This window comes from Hemicordylus capensis, chromosome 1 (genome assembly GCF_027244095.1).
Source record: "Hemicordylus capensis ecotype Gifberg chromosome 1, rHemCap1.1.pri, whole genome shotgun sequence".
Lineage (NCBI taxonomy): Eukaryota > Metazoa > Chordata > Lepidosauria > Squamata > Cordylidae > Hemicordylus > Hemicordylus capensis.
The window spans coordinates 219,976,621-219,993,123 of NC_069657.1; the positions used below are offsets into that span (position 1 = coordinate 219,976,621).

At 41.0% G+C, this 16,503-nt stretch overlaps 1 protein-coding gene and 1 long non-coding RNA gene across 4 annotated transcripts in view; one reads left to right on the plus strand and one right to left on the minus strand.

Moving 5' to 3' along the window:
* The first annotated feature begins 132 nt into the window (after nt 1–132).
* On the plus strand, nt 133–7,176 carry LOC128337967 (uncharacterized). Of its 2 annotated transcripts, XR_008312485.1 has the most exons (3): nt 133–526; nt 1,835–2,772; nt 3,894–7,176. It is a non-coding gene; the product is annotated as an uncharacterized LOC128337967 (long non-coding RNA). The 2 variants fall into 2 exon arrangements; XR_008312484.1 differs by having other exon boundaries at nt 1,835–7,176.
* Nucleotides 7,177–9,454: 2,278 nt separating this feature from the next.
* TRAK2 (trafficking kinesin protein 2) overlaps nt 9,455–16,503 on the minus strand; it is a 67,791-nt gene continuing 60,742 nt past the window's right edge. For both annotated transcript variants that reach the window (XM_053279787.1, XM_053279777.1), the window contains 2 exons: nt 13,726–13,825; nt 9,455–13,343 (listed from right to left, as the gene is read on the minus strand). In XM_053279787.1, the coding sequence (XP_053135762.1) occupies nt 12,674–13,343; nt 13,726–13,825 (770 nt within the window). In that variant the 3' untranslated portion in view covers nt 9,455–12,673. The remainder of the gene's footprint in view (nt 13,344–13,725; nt 13,826–16,503) is intronic.

Sequence of the window (16,503 nt, forward strand, 5' to 3'; positions counted from 1 at the left end):
TAACATTGCAATGATATCCCACAAAAAACATATCAACCCTCATTGCAGCATATCCTACAATATCCCTTAACTCAAGGCTAATGGGTTGCCAAACTATACTTGTAATTGGGGTGGGTGGGGCAGGGCAAGAGGCAATGAGGCAGTAGCTCCAGCCAAGTGCTCCAGAGTGCATCTGCTGATTAATGTTTTATCTTTCATTGTTATAGTTTAGGCTTTATAACCTTATTTCTATTACCCTCTGTTCTTGGATGTGATCAATTTTGATTGAGACGGCCAGCAACTGTTGCCTCCTTTGATGCTTTGGGATCCTAGCCCAGCTAAGATATGGGTCCAAAGAAAAGATTGCATCCACCGACTCAACCGTTGGACACCCAGGCAGGAAAACAGCTCAGATTAGATCATCTCTGGGCAAATAAGGAGTTGGGTGATATTATAACCTCTCTTCCCAACAACAGGTTTTCAGTTTTGGAATCGTTTGCTGTAGAAGAACAAACATTACTGCCAGATTGGACTCCCTCTTCACAAGGTAAAATGCAGCACTCTGCCAAACAACTAGATAAAAGCATATTTGAGACGCTTTCCAGACAGGCTTTCACTATGGCAGAAATTAGTTTAAAAGTCTTCGAAAAACTTCATAAAATGGAGGGTAATCTTGAAACCCTATGCAAGGCAATTGATTCATTAAGGGGTGACATGAAGGGAGTGAATCAATGCTTGGTGTTACATACCAGCCTAAATGATTTAGTTAACTCTAAACCTGCCTTCAGAGTGAAGCATTCTGCTGATTATTTGAGAAATGGAGACACTGTTTCTGGCAGCATTAAAACATCTTGTGTCCTGCAGAGGAATCAAATTGTACTGTGTATTCCTCATGGGAACTTTCATTGGAAACACTGGGATTCATATCAACAAGTTGCTCAGTCCTTGTGCCTTTTGTTAAGCTGGATTACTCCACAATTAGCTATGTGCTCTCTTTTCTGGCTACCAAGAGACACTTACTACAAAAGACTAGTTGTATTCTAAGACTCCAGGACTCCCAATAATTTACTTTGATGTGATGCGCACCTTAAGAAATTTGGCATTGTGCCTGTACAAATTTTTAAGGATACTACAGCCTTGCTTCAACAGAAATATACTTCTTCTGTTGGGGCTGCTGCTACAAAATATCATTTTGAACTTGGAGATGAAAAGTCTGACTTTTGTTGGCAACACTCCAAATACAACATGAAATTTTGATCAGGAGCTCCTGGCAGACAGCCCAGTCAGGTGGGCAGTAGTTTCAGTAAGACACTGCCCAGACATTTACCCAGGAGAGAAGTGCCTCCATCTATTCGGACTGCTAAAAACCTGCCAGAAATTGTTCAGGCTTAAAGAGATATTTCTTTACAACCTGCTAAGAATAACAATGACTTATTTGTGAGGGAAGGCTTGCAGGTTGGATGCACTGAACTTGTGACAACCAACTCCAACTCATTAGCACAGAACTTACATGTTTCATCCAGTCTAGCTGAATGTTTACCCATGGATGTTGGTCCTTCTTGCTTTGAATCTATGTCAACCTCTAAACACTCTGATTCGGACAGCCTTTTTGATATACGAGCTACAATGGGTGATTGTGACCCTGAGGATCTTGCCTCAAATGTTCTCTACACTCCTAATCTGATGGACAAACCATTACAGGCACCTTCATATGTTTCTAGCCCAACTGAATGCCCCCTGAAGGAGGCTTCAATTCTGCCATTGAATATTCCCAGTGATCTACTTATTAAATCGATTGATCGGATTGAGTCATCAGAGGTGGCTGATAACAGGGTCTCATTGAACTCTGTTTCAGGAGTAACCTTGAGGGCCTACCATAGAAGAAGCAGCCGCCTCCATAGTGGTCTGGGAGCTAGAGTCAAGAGTTCACTGCAGCAATTTGTATGACCTACGGAATTTTACACCTGTCAAGTCACTAGCCCAGGAGCTACATGATGCTCAATTGATCAATGTTGCTAGCCTGCCTTATCCCTCTTTGGGAACCCAACAGGAGGTTGAGCTTTTAAAGTATAACTCTTTGGAACTTTCTACACATGCTCATTGTGCAACCCCTTCTGTAGAGAAGGAGTCTGAGGCACTCCATTCCCTTTAATTGTTACTTAGGAAGCCGAGGTTGATGGTGCACTGCCCAATGAACCTGATGCATAATACTATAACAAAGATTTTGTCACTCTTCTGTCATGGAATATTTCATGCTGGGTGGCTAAAAAGCATGATAGCTCCTTTATGGCATACTTATCTGGGTTTGACATCATATAGATTCAGGAGACATGGATGATAACTGATATTGACCTTAGAAGGCTATGGTTATTATGGGCTGAAAGCCGATCCTCCAATAACTAAGGATAGAGCCAGAGGGGGGCTGGGTGTGTTTATATCCACAAAATTGCAGGGGGAGGTGATGGAATTTGAACCTTATGCTTCCCTTCCTAAGGCTCCCATTATTAAATTCACTGACTGTAATTTGTTGATTATTAATGTATACTTCCCCTCAGAAACTGTTCTCTGAAATCAGAACTGTATGGAGAGGTTTATGTATATAACCTGTATGTATATAATATGTATATATATTATGTATATAACCTGAAGTTTCCAGACTCTTATGTCATTATAGCTGGTGATTTTAATGCTAGACTTGGACTAAATGACATCATTTTATATACAGCTCATCAGAGATACCCTCCAGAAAGGGACTGCCCTCCTCTGCTTCAAACACACCAGTCCAAAGACCAGGTTAGCAATCTTGCAGGCCTTTGTATGGCCAATCTAATCAATTCCTTGGATGTTTTTGTTATGAACACGGCCATGGAATGCTCGGTGGAGGGGGAGTATACTCACTGGGCTGGGACGAGAGCAAGTGTCTTAGATTATATTCTTGTCTCATGCAATTTACTGAGATTACTGGATCAGTTTAAGAAAGATAGCCTTATAAATAGTGACCACCTCCCTTTGATCCTTTCCCTGAAACCTTTTGTAGAGGGATTATATTTAGAGCATATATTTCGGACTGTCTTTAGCGATGGAGAAAAGCTCACCAGAGTGAAATGGGCTACCCAACAAGATGGTCAATTTCAGGAGCTGTTGTTCTCAAATAATGTATTACTATGTTGAGCTACTTTGTTAACTGACCACTCCAGTGATAGGGTACTTGATCAGTTCCAGACTCTCATCCAAATAATTAACAGCCCCTTGCCCAATGTGCTTAGAATAGATCTAATGGATGCAGAGGTGGTACCAGTCGATGGTTTGATCAAGATTGCTTAATGCAAAGAAGGCCTTAGCTGCCAACTTTAAACTTTATAGGGCCAATGAGAGCTGCATTACAGTGCAACATATCCTGGACCAGAAAAAAAGAGAGCAAAGTATTAATAAAAGGAAAGAAGAGAGCTGCACTTAGGGAAACCTGGGAGTGACTATGGGTCACCTCTAGGACTAATGACACTACCACCTTTTGGCATATTGTATCTGCCCATCCCTCTGGCAGGGGACCTGGGTTGGGCTGTCATATCTCTGCAGATGTGTGGGTAACCCACTTTTGGGCTCTGTATGGGATGTATCTCCCTGATGAAATGCCCTTATTGCCTCATCTGGAATCTTTACTGATCTGGCCTTCAGTCTCCACCAAGGAGGTCACTAGTCTAGTAACCCAACTTAAATTGGGTAAAGCCCCTGGGTTGGACAAGATATCTTCTGAACTGTTAAAATTGAATACTGAATGGTGGGCCCCTGTACTTGGAAGACTATTTACCTACTTCGGCCGAACTGCCTGTATCCCAGAGGAATGGGGTTGTAGCAATCGGCCCCTCCCTCACCCCAAAGAGTGAACTGGAAGTGAACCCTGTCTTGTCTGTCAGGCAGTGACCTCTGGGGATCAGCCACTCAGCACAAGGTGATGGGACCTAGAGGGCCTGGAGGCAGGAAGTGAAGGGGAGGTCTTTGTTCTCAGAAGAAGCCAGGACGGCGATGAGAGAAGATGGGGAACAGGCTTCATGAGTGCCAGCAATGAAGTCTTGTTGCCTCATGGCCAACAGCCAGCCTGGAGACTTCTCTTATGAAAGGACATCTGCAGATCCTTGGGAGAAAGAATTGCAGGAAGCTTGAATTCTCTCCTGGAGTCTGGGGTGAGTTCAAAAGGGAAAGAAGCCAGGGCTTTTTGCCTTTGGAAAGGTTTAGCCAGGAAACTGTGTGTTAGTTAGCCTGCGTTAGATTACTTTATTTTGGTTCTATGTAAATCTTTACAACTGGTCTATTGTGTTTTATTTGTAATGTAACCTTCTAAGAAACCCTAGCCTGAGCCCTTTTTATCCCAACGGGGCTCAGCAGAAGTCCCTGTACCACGTAAAGGGGCTTATAAAGGTTCCTTGCAACTCCAAATATCAGGTCGGGTGTTTGGAAGTAATCTTTTAAGGTACAGTGGTCCCTCAACTTACGAAGTACTCGACATCCGAAGATTTCGACTTACGAACGACAAAAAATACCGGAAGTTGTTGCCGGTTTAGATGCGGCTTCCTCGACCTACGAATTTTTAGATGCAGTTTCCTCGACTTACAAATGTTTCCAGACCTCCGTGGATGCGCTTTTCGACTTACGAAAATTTCGACCTACGAACGTGCGTTCAGAACGGATTATCTTCGTAAGTCGAGGGTCCACTGTACTGAGTATTTGCTTTTTACCTGAAAGCTGAGAGCCTCAGACTGAAGCAGTTTGTAGTATTTTGAATAGTTTTTCTCTTTTTGTTCTTTATATTTCACCCACCTCTGAGTAGATTTTTAACTCAGGAAAAAGAGGTTTTACTCTGGTGCAAACACATCTCAAGTCTGATTACTCAGCAGCTCATACTACCAAGTTTGCTCTTCACATGTAGGCTGCACATGGAGGGTTTTCTGTACTTTTCCATTGGTAAAAGGAGAAGAGTTTCCTTGGAATTTCGCCCACACCAGGGAGGGATTAAACTCTGTTAAAAAGTGGGCGTGGTGGCAGCGATTACCAAAGGGACAGTTTTAAGTTTTAAAAGAATAGCCTTTGTTGAGCAAACATGGAGGGAATGAATCAACATTTTTCTTCCCCCCACATGGACTTACTCGTAGACAAAGGCTGGGCTTAAATCCACTATTCGCTACAGAATGGGGTACAACTGTGATTGTTCCTCTCTACAAGAAAGGCCAGCACTCTGACCCCTCTTAATTATCGTACAACCAGTCTGTTGAGTATCATTAGCAAATTATACCAGACACTTATATCTTAAACTCATGGACTGGTTGGAGCAGGAGATCATACTAAGGGAAAAACAAGCGGGGTTCAGGCCCAGTTGATCAACTCGTGATCAGGTCCTAGTACTACAGCATCTGGTCAAAAAGTACTCACCATTGTATGCAGCCTTTATTGACTTTAAGGTGGTGTTTGACTCCATCTCTAGAGCGCATTTGTGGAGTAAACTTGCCAATTCCACCATTGATTGTTGGCTGGTCCTTATTCGAATGCTGCATGAGAATCCCTCACTGAGGGCGAGATGCAGTGCCCAAGGACACTTGAGCCAGTCTGTTCCCACACTGAGGGGAGTAAAACAAGGGTGTATTTTGGCCCTGCTCCTCTTTATTTTTTATATGAACTCCCTTGTTGAGTGTATGGATAATTCAAATTTCCACCCTCCTAAACTAGCCAGTAAACATATAGCAGTTTTGCTTTATGCTGACAATGCGGTCATTTCATCTAGAACAAATGACAATGCGGTCATTTCATCTAGAAATTCCAGCATACCCAGCCACAAAAAATTGTGTCTAGGGATGCTGGGAGTTGTAGTTCAGCAACATCTGGAGGGCTGCAGTTTGGGGATGCCTGATCTAGAAGATCTGTTGGCACGAGAAGAGCTTTACGTAGGCTAGCTCAATATTGTGAATATTGTTTATCCATGAACACCCAAAAATCAAAGATCATGGTTTTTGCAAAAAACTCCAAAACCCTAAGATACATGTCTGGTGGATTAATGGGGAGGTAATTGAACAAGTAAGGACATATAAATACCTGGGAATGATCTTCAGTGAAAATGGCTTCTAGAGGGCCCAATGTGTGAGCATGCTGCAATTAATGCTCCAAAAAGTGCTTCTGCTATTTTAAAGTTTTTCTTTCACAGAAGTGGCCACTCTATACCAGCTACAATTAAAGTTTATGAAGCCAAAGTTCTTTCACAATTGCTGTATGGAGCTGCTATTTGGGTCCCACATACTTTTAAGCAAATTGAGCTGGTCCAATCCAAATTTTTGCATGTTCTATTCTCAGCTCCAAGACGTGTGCCCAATGTCATTCTACAGCCGGAGGTTGGTCTAACAAGAGTGGAACCAAGGTTTGGATGGATGTTTTTAACTTCTGGATCATTTTCCCCCTTAAAGGACTAGCCCCCCCTCATTCTGGAAGATAGCTTCCAGTCTAGTTGGTGCAAACGTCTCTGTGATATGTTGGGCAAATACAGATTCTCTCCTTAATTTTTAACACCTCTGAGTCCGGATGCTGCCAAAGGGCTTATAAAACAACATATAGCAGATATTTTTCAATGTATTTTCAGCAGAGTGATTTGACATGAATCTCTGCAAGGAACTTCCTTGGTAGTTTTATAAACTACCCTAAACCAGCCCACTATTTATTGAGTTTAACTACTCTGTCCCAAAGAAGGGCCTTCTGCCTTGCACATTTTAATGCACTTCCATCGACTGTATTGGAGGGTACGTATCACCAAATCCCTTTCACTTACCAGATCTGTCCTTGTGGCCAAGCTGTTGGGACTGTGACACACGTTCTTTTATATTGTTCATTTGATAACGATATTCATATCTTTTATTTCCCCCCTCTTATAAAATATCCCTGCTAGAACGGAGAATGGATATGCATCCTTTTTACTAGCTGATCATTGTGCACCCATAATGCTGTGTGTGGCCAAATTCTGTGTGGCTGAATTAAGATTAGGTCTGAGTTGGTTTGAGTTATCAGTATTATCAAGACCCTGACATTATACTTTATATTACTTGTATTATCTTAACTGTGATTTGTATTTTTTTGTGTTGGGTCAATGACTGTAATAAAGTATCTATCTATCTACTTGTAATTTGTAATTAAATGTGGTTAAATTAAATGTGGTTTAAACCAGGTCTGTTTACTTAATTTTTGTGTGTTTTACTAATTTAGAAGTCGCCCTGAGCAGTAGTGCACTGGAGAGATAGGGTAGAATTATTTTAAATAAATAAATTGTGCAACTCCTATCAGAAAGGCTGTTAGTCAAATTCTCATCTTCTTTGTCAGGAGTTAAGAAATATTGTGTGAACGTCTGACAATTCAATTTCAGTCTTCACAAATACAGTCCTCTGTATAAACTTTATTCAGAGTGCTGGACTAGGACCGGGTAGACCCGAGTTCAAATCCCCATTCAGCCAAATACTTGCTGGGTGACTCTGGGCCAGTCACTTCTCTCTCAGCCTAACCTACTTCACAGGGTTGTTGTGAGGAGAAACCAAAGTATGTAGTACACCGCTCTGGGCTCCTTGGAGGAAGAGCGGGATATAAATGTAAAAATAACAACAACTTTGGAGTTCCTCCTGACTTTTGTCATCTCCAAAACCATTTTTCCAATGGTATGTTTTGCATGCTATAGCCATACCTATAGGGGGCATACCTATAAGGGGTACACAGAGTGTACCTTGTTAAAATGCACCAGTATGTTCACCCTACAGCGAATGTTGATTTTTAACTAATTCTTAAATGTTTTATTAGGCATTTTCATCAAAAATATAAGTAAATAGCAAGAACCATATTATGGAATGCACAATGACTTATAACAGAAGTCCCCCCGGCATAATTCAATTAAATCGCCAGTTTTAATCATTGAGGGGAAAAGAAAAACAGTTAGCTGACTTTAGCAAATGAACAAATGAATGCTATGATTGACTGTTTGGGGAGTCTCTTGAAAACATCTGTTATATTTTAGCTCTATTTATATTTGCTCACAGGGGCGTAGCAAGGTGGGAGAGGGCCCAGAGACAAGATTTTAAAATGGGCCCCCCCTCACTGAAGCTCAGCTCATGAAGTAAAGAAATCTTAAATGAGGCTGAATAGTGGTAACAAAAAGCATAGTGTTAGATAGATAGATAGATAGATAGAACCTATGTGCCACAACAGAACATCATCTTAAATTATTTTTTAAAAGGTTTTGTAAATTGTGGACGCTGCAAGTCATTTAATGGTACTAGAGAAAGACATGCTGTTCTGGTAGCTCCAGGTCTCAACACTCACATCAATTTCAGAGGATGAATATACAGCTGAAGGAACCCCGGGCAGGTGGAGTCAGTCATGTGACTTGCCTCTGGGGGGGCCCCAAGGCAGTGGGCCTCCAGACAACTGTCTCCTCTTGCCCTATTATAGTTACGCCCGTTTGCTCAGCTGAAATATATATGCAACCACTACATCAGAGTTGCATTTTGCAGCAGGCTCCTTTTAATATTAATATTGCCTCCTTTCAATATTAACGTTGAATTGAAACTGTTACTGGAAAGCTAATGAGATCTAACTGTGTAGGCAGTATATACCACACAGGATGAAATGGGTAGCACACATGCATATGACTTCTACTAATGCAGGGGTGCGCTACAGCCTTGGTAGGCCAGAACCATGACTTGGTGTGTGGGGGCTGAGGTCAATTTTCAATGCATTACTTTAAAATTAATTACTAAAAATATTAATGAAAGTAAATATTGGTTATTTGTGGACATTTTCCTCCTGTCAGGTGACCCATAATTTTAACCAAGGGCAGTGGGATTTTAAAAATTGTTTTTTAGTGTAAGTGTGTGTATTTATCTTTGATTATATCACCATGTAATGCTGTAATCTTTAGTTGAAATCCCCCCCACCCGAAAGGAGAGTAGGCAGAAAATAGGCACGGTCTCCGTCAGGTGAAAGATAGAGTCAGTGGGTTTGGGCCCAAGGGGCATCTGGTCTCTAGTCGTCAATTAGTCCAAGCTGCTGCTGTCCATCAGTGGGGCAGGTCAGGAACTCTTCATGACTGCCGCTGTTGCTGCAGGATATTCCTATCTGAGGGTCAGCAAAAGAATATCTGTGGGCCAGATCCGGGGGTGGCAGGCCTGTACTAATACTAATGTAATCACTCTGAGCCATCTTGAATTGGGTGATATACACATGAAAAACTTTCAAATTGAGTGCTATATGCTGAGCACCCAAATCCTCTGAGTCAAATTCTATGTTATATTTACACCCACCATGATCATAACTTCATTGAAACTATTTTGATCAATTATTACAATTTAATCAATCAATAGGCACCTTGCTTTCTGGCAGTGCAGGAACTGGAAAGACACCAAATGACTCACTACATCAGCATTGGTAATGCTTGAAACAAATCAATTCACAACCAATATTACATGAAAAGGCAGGTTTTGTTTTTATTATCAGACATACATTCTACCATAAGAAAAAACCTGTCCAAAAAAAAATAATCTGTCACTGAAGAAATATAGCACAACCTGCTGGGAATGGCAAAAGGGATCTATCCCAAACCTTTACGTTTTCCTGTGCTGCTTTGCATTATAGAAGACATTTTCTTCAACGGAAAGATTTCACTTTCTACCTGTACAACTGATCTGCATAAGCTTTAAGATATGTATTTGGGTTTACAAAAACAAAATCAACAAAAAACAACAACAACACCCTGCAGCCTTCTGACTTGAGTAAGAGAGATTTTAATACATTTGTATTGTGAAATTCTCAAATTCAGGTAACCAAGCTAGAAACCTTTCAATATTGTTTTATATTAAATAAGGGTATTTGTAACTTTGTGCTGATTTGACATCCAAGTACAGTATCCATTGTTATGTAAAGAGATGGCCAGTTACATTGCTTCCTTCCCCTAACGATAACCATTTTTTTCAAGACATCCAGCAGGCTTGTTATTGTTGGTCAAACCATCATATGCTATAACAAAGCAGAAGGAATTTGGGGATGTTACTCATGGCCATTGGCATCTCTTGAATTGAGATGTGCTGGTACCCCTATGCTCCAGGGCTCATTAAAACATCACTACCACCTTAAAGAACTTTGGCACAAAGGTACTGTTACTCTCAGATAATTTCCTGGAGAGCAGGAACTTTAGGCACACTGTACAAAATGCACTTGAATACGTGTGTATATTTGTTATGGGCTGCAATGGAATGACAAATAATTTATTAGGCAGCCCCCAATCATTACTTGGACCAGGCTTGCTTTCTATTTTGATAGGCTGAGATGTTCTGCTATGCCCTCTTGGAAGAAGGAAAAGCTTCAGAATGGATTAACATGCAAACTGATTTACTGATGCAAAAATACTTACAAAATAAACATTTACATGAACAAGGCCTACAAAAAGAAGTCTGGTTTACCAGATCTGCGTCTTCCACTAATGAGTACAGATAATTAAAAAGCAGATGCAATTGTAAAGCCAATGAAAAACCATATTCACTCCTTTAAAAAAAAAAAAAAAAGAATAACGGGAATTTACAGATCTTCTCTCTCTCTCTCACACACACACTCACACACTGTGCTTTCTTCCCCTATATATTTCTGGCTATCATTACCTGATCTTTCCTGAGTACCGTAAAATCACAACAGGACGTGTCAGACACCAAATAGAGAGCAAATTAAATGAAGTCCTATTTTATTTATCTTGTTTTATATATTAAGGGAGTTCACAATAAATGCTTTCAAAATCTTAGAATATGATTTTAATTTTAAATAGCATTAACGTGAATATAGTAATTTAAACTTGAATTTCCCACAATTTCTATAATCAATGGAACCGCTATGATCTCACTTAGAGACAAAGTTACTTGCATAGTTGTTTGGCACATTTTGCTTTCCAAAAACCATTAAAAAAAAAAACCCCTTACCAAGAATATCTAAGAGATTGGTTAAGAGGAGAAAAGCTATGCTGCATATGACACATAGTCACATACAAAGCCATCACTATGTTTTATATTAAAGCTACTCAGGGATTTAGATATATCCTGCAATAACAGAAGCTCATATATGGAATGGTCCTCTTGCCAAGTCACATTATGACTGTGGGTCAAGTTACACAGCTACTGTTTGTGCTTAATTTTCAAACCATACAATCTTTGCCTGCATACAATGGAATGTGCCCATGGCATGGTGAATATATGCATTAGTTCACCACAAGCTCTAATCAGTTTTTACGCATAGCATGCTGTAAGCATGGTCTGATTTGCAAGGATTCTCACCCAATGGTAAAATGCCAATTTTTAGATGTGAGCACAATTATGTATTGTAAGCTCCCACTTCAGTCATCATACAGAAAGCATGAAAACAAGGAAGTATAAGCCACTTGTTTCTTCTCTTCTTCCTGTATTTGTGTCACATCCAAAGTCATCCTGAGAGAGAGAGATTAAATGTCTATCAATTCATTCTGCAAAACACAGAAAGGTCTGCCATCTTGGATGTATTCAAACACATTATGGTTCAGAATGTCCCTTATCTGGGAGGAAGGTTTCTTTTTCTTCAATGTCATCACTTGTGTCTACTGCAGTTAAAAAAAACAGTTGTCATCTTGTTTCACATAAACACTGGAACTGTGCATATTATTTTTTGTTATAGAGCTTCAATTATGTCCTCTAGGAAAGCATTCAGTAGAAGCTTGCTAGGAATCAGAAGAAAACTGACTTCTTCCCAAGGATTATGGATCCAATCTAAAGTCACTTAGACTTGGGTTATGTTGTAAATCTATGGGATTACTCCAGGACAATTTCAGCATAAGTGCTTAAGCTGGTAAACATGTCCCAAATACAGCCAAATGTAAAATGCACAATACATGTCAAATATATGTTCTCAATTTAAAGCAAATAAATATAAACCCTGAATAAAGCACATGGATTTATTTCCCTTTTTATAACATTAATATTTGCCTGAGATTTTTTTGTGCAACAGGAAATGTCACTGTAATGCTTTACTCCTGGTTATAATATACAGCACAAGTATCTTCTATGATACTATGATAATGAGCCTGTGACACTGTTTTTAGAGGAGACATCAGTTTGAATTATAAACTGAAAATAAAAACTGACAGAATATCTACTAGATCTCTGAAAAACCAATTGCACCTCTTGTTCTGATTCAGAACAAGAGCCTGTGACAGACATTTTACTCCTCTCCATTGAACTATAGTTAAGTGGTAGGATCTCTCAGGTAACACCTCACAAAATACACTCAAGGAAAGAACTTAATCAGACATGTACTATTTCTGATATATGTATTATCAATGATAGAAAATATAAACATATTTGTGTTGCCTCCTTTTGATCCAGACAAGAGGTTAGAGATTTCAGTGATCTCAAGACAGAATTTTGGTTTCCTCTTTCTTTGCTGTCCCAGAATTGAATACTGTTTTCCTCTCTCTTTCACTCTCTTAAAGTTTCCTCTTTTCCACACTCCATGCCAAGTCTCCACCGCTACCCCTACTTTATTCCTTTAATCATATACTTGCCTCCCACCACAACTCTTTTGTTTACATTCTGTCATCCACAGCCCACAGCGCAAGTCCATGCATTTCATATTATTTATCCGGTGAAAGTCAATAATGTTAAATTATTCAGTCCTCCTTCAGGACTCCCATTTTTGAAGAGGATACACCCACTGGACCTCCAAGTGCCCCAATCAAGACTGGAAGACTGTGGTTTCTTCTCAGTCCACCCATCAGGTTGCTGCCTGCACTTACATACACAGCTGAGTCATGCCTTTGCAGGCCAAGTTTTGCTCCTTGATTTTTTCTATGATCTCCTGCCTCAGGATGTTTGACAGCTCTGGCAATACCCAGCTTTTTTAGCCTCTCCACCAAGTTCATCTTCAGCTGTCCTGTGTCAGAAGGATTAGAAGGTTTCTGTCCATACATCTCCTGAAGTATTGTTTCAGCAGGTCGAGAGGCCAAGAAGTTTTCAGACATGTTTGCTCGTGATTCAAAAGGCAAAGGGGAAGGACAAGGGGAGTGCAAAGGAGAATTTGGTGGTGTTGAGGGGACAGCAAATATCCTGGGGGATTGAAGCAGCAGCCCCTTCTCCAAGACTGGACTGTTGACCTTGGCTGAGATGCCCTGCTCTTGCAGAAGCTTAGCTAAATTTGTGGTGCAACTGAAGGTGGTAGTTGACTCTCCTCTGTTACTAAGGAATTCTCCAATACTAAGTCTATATGACATGACTGGAGAGCTTGTAACTGTGTTGCTTGTACTGCTGCTACTCCCAGAGCACAGGGGAGCATATAAAGCACTGAAAAACAAAGGAGAGAAAAAAATCTTAAAAGTTGCACATTGAATATTATTAACATCATCTCTTTTTTTGAAAGAACAGAGGTAAAGGAGAAGACTTCCAGGAATCAAGGGCAGGACATCAAGGTACTGGACCAACATAAACATTTTGATGTCCTTTCCAGTACATGGAAATATCCCACATATATTTCCCCCTTTTCATTCTCCAGTATTCTTCCTTTTCAGAAATTCTAAAATATGAAAATGTTGCCATAACTGGCTCAATTTTTAAACTGTTGTCTGTTTTAGCTAGTTAGACACAACATTCTATATCACTTGAATAGAAGTTTAAGAGTTAAATCTGATTGTGTGCAGAACACTGAGAATGCCAATACCTTTCTTACCTGGGGGTAACCTGTGTGATATCTGATGGGTGGAGGATCCTGCAGGTGGTAAAAGTAAATGTCGAATTTGTAGAGGAGAGACATTTTCCTGGATTAGAAGCTACAATATAAACAAACACATCTGATGAAACTGAACACAGACAAGCAGGATATATTTTTAAAAAAAATTGAATTAGCAAGTGTTAAACCTTCTGTTTCTTCCACAGCAAATTCATTCCACTGAAAGAAAATGCTACACATATTTTCAAGACATTCTCCTAAAAATTTACTTCAGTAAGAGAAAAACAGGTTGCTCACCTGTAACTTATGATCTGGAGGTGATCCGTTGTATTAATAATGAATGGGGTTCTGTGCCTGCGCAGGGACCTCGCGGATAGACTGACTAGCTCCTTGCTACGCCTCCAACTGCCCTGCACGTGCTCCGTGCCTCCGTTATTTTCGGCAGTTGGGGTGTGGTGTTGCTCAGTTTCTTGCAGACAGCCAAGTGTTGACGATCCTTTTGTTTTTTCTTTCTCTTACATTTGATTGCGGGAAGGTCTGGGTGGGATTTATGAATACAATGGATCACCTCCAGATCACAAGTTACCAGTGAGCAACCTGTTTGTCTGGATCGTGATCTGTTGCATTCATAATGAATGGGTGATTAGCCAGCTCCACATCTGGTGGTGGGCACAGTAGATCCTGTCTTTATGGCATTACCTATTTCCGAACACTCCTTCCAAAACATGCCTCCCGTGTAAGACACAAATCAATGGCATAATGTCTTAAAAACGGCTGGTGTGAAGACCACGTCACTGCCCTGCAGATTTCTGCAACTGAAATTCCTGCCAGATTGGCTACCAAAGATGCATAAGTCCTCGCTGAGTGCACCTTATTGGCCTTTGGAGGTTCTTTTCCCTGATATTTGTATGCTAGCCTTAGCTGGACTAACCACTGGGACAGCCTCTGTCTTGACACTGGCTGCTCCATGGACCTCCCCTTGTGCACCACAAATAACTTGTTTGTCCTTATGTCTCTTGTCGCATCCAGATAATACAGCAATGTGTGCCACACATCCAAGGAGTGCTTAGCTCTTTCCAGTGCCATCTCTGGGTTCTGAAAAAAGGTTGGTAAAACTATATCCTCATTTAAGTGGAATTCCGTTAAATACTTTTGGTCTGAAATGTGGATCCATCTGCAACAGCACCTTGTGTGGATAAAATTGAGTGTATGGGCGGTCAGCTCTTAGCACCGCTAATTCACTCACTCGCCGTGCTGTAGTAATTGCAACCAAGAACACTGCTTTTCAAGTCTTTATTCGCAATGTTGCCTCTCCTAATGGTTCAAACAGGCATTCAGTAAGGGCAGCCAGTACTAATGACAAGCTCCATTGATGCATTGGCCTCTTTACAGGTGGGTACAAGTTATTCAAGCCTTTTAGGAATTTCTTACATTCCTGTGGGAAAACACCGTTGTGCCATCCCATCCCATGTTCAGATTATATCGCTGCCAGATGGACCCTGAGGGACGTGTTTGCCAATCCCTCTATCTTAAGAGTTGACATGTAGAGCAGGACCTGCCTAACTGTTGCCTTTCTTGGGGAAAAAAACCCTTTTTAGCATGCAGCTTGAATATTCTCCACTTGCTACTATAATTGCGCCTCGTTGAGCGCCTTCTATTATTCAGCAGAATTTTATCTAGTAGCCGATTCTCCACGCTGTCAACCTTAGTGTTCCTACCTGCGGGTGCTGTAGCGATCCTCCGTCCTGGCTCAGCAGATCCGGCTGGTCTGGGAATTTGTGATGCACCCCACGTGAGTGCTTTAGCAAGGGGGCAAACCATGGTTGTCTCTGGGCCACCATGGGTTTACCAGTATTCCCATTGTGCCATCCCTCAATATTTGTGATAGGACTTGAGTTATTAGTAGTTGCAGAGGAAATAGATATAACAGGCCCTTTGTCCATACATATTGGAACGCATCGCCCAACGAGCCCCTGCTGTGACCCACATGTGAGCAGTATCTCTGACATTTTCTGTTTGCTGCAGTCGCAAACAAGTCTATTGCTGGCCAACCCCATTTGTCGAAAGCCATTTTCAAATATGTGCTGTTTAATTTCCACTCGTGGTGTTGGTTCCTTAGAAGCATGTGACTGAGCTCATCCACCTGCAGATTGTCTTCTCCCCTTATATGTATTGCTGATAGGTGTATGCTCAGATTCACACACCAATTCCACAAGTGTTGGCTCAGGGGGCAGAGGGAGTGCGATACTGTGCCTCCCTGTTTGTTCAGATATGCAATTGATGTTGTATTGCCTAGGTGAATCTGCACCACTTCTCCCTGCAGGAGTGGTCTGAATGCCTTCAACGCCATTAAAACAGTGAATAGTTTGAGGTAGTTTATATGCCTTTGCTTCTGTTGTGTTGCCCACTGACCCTGAACTTGGTCTCTACAGTGTGTGCCCCATCCCCACAGAGAGGCATCTGTTTGTTTATTTATCAAATTTGTACACTGCCCCAAACTTTCATCTCTGGGCAGTTTACAATAACATAAAACCAGTTAAAAACATATACAAAAACTTAAAAACAATTTAACAATTTAAAAATAACCAGAAATTGAAGCTGAGAAAGCTTGGGCAAAAAGATGGGTTTTCAGGTGTTTTTTGAAAATTGCCAGAGATGGGGAGGATTGTATCTCAGCAAGGAGAGCATTCCACAATCTTGGGGTAGCGACTGAGCAGGCCCGTCTCTGTGTAGCCACCAAACGAGTTGGCGGTAACTGGAGACGGACCTCCACAGATG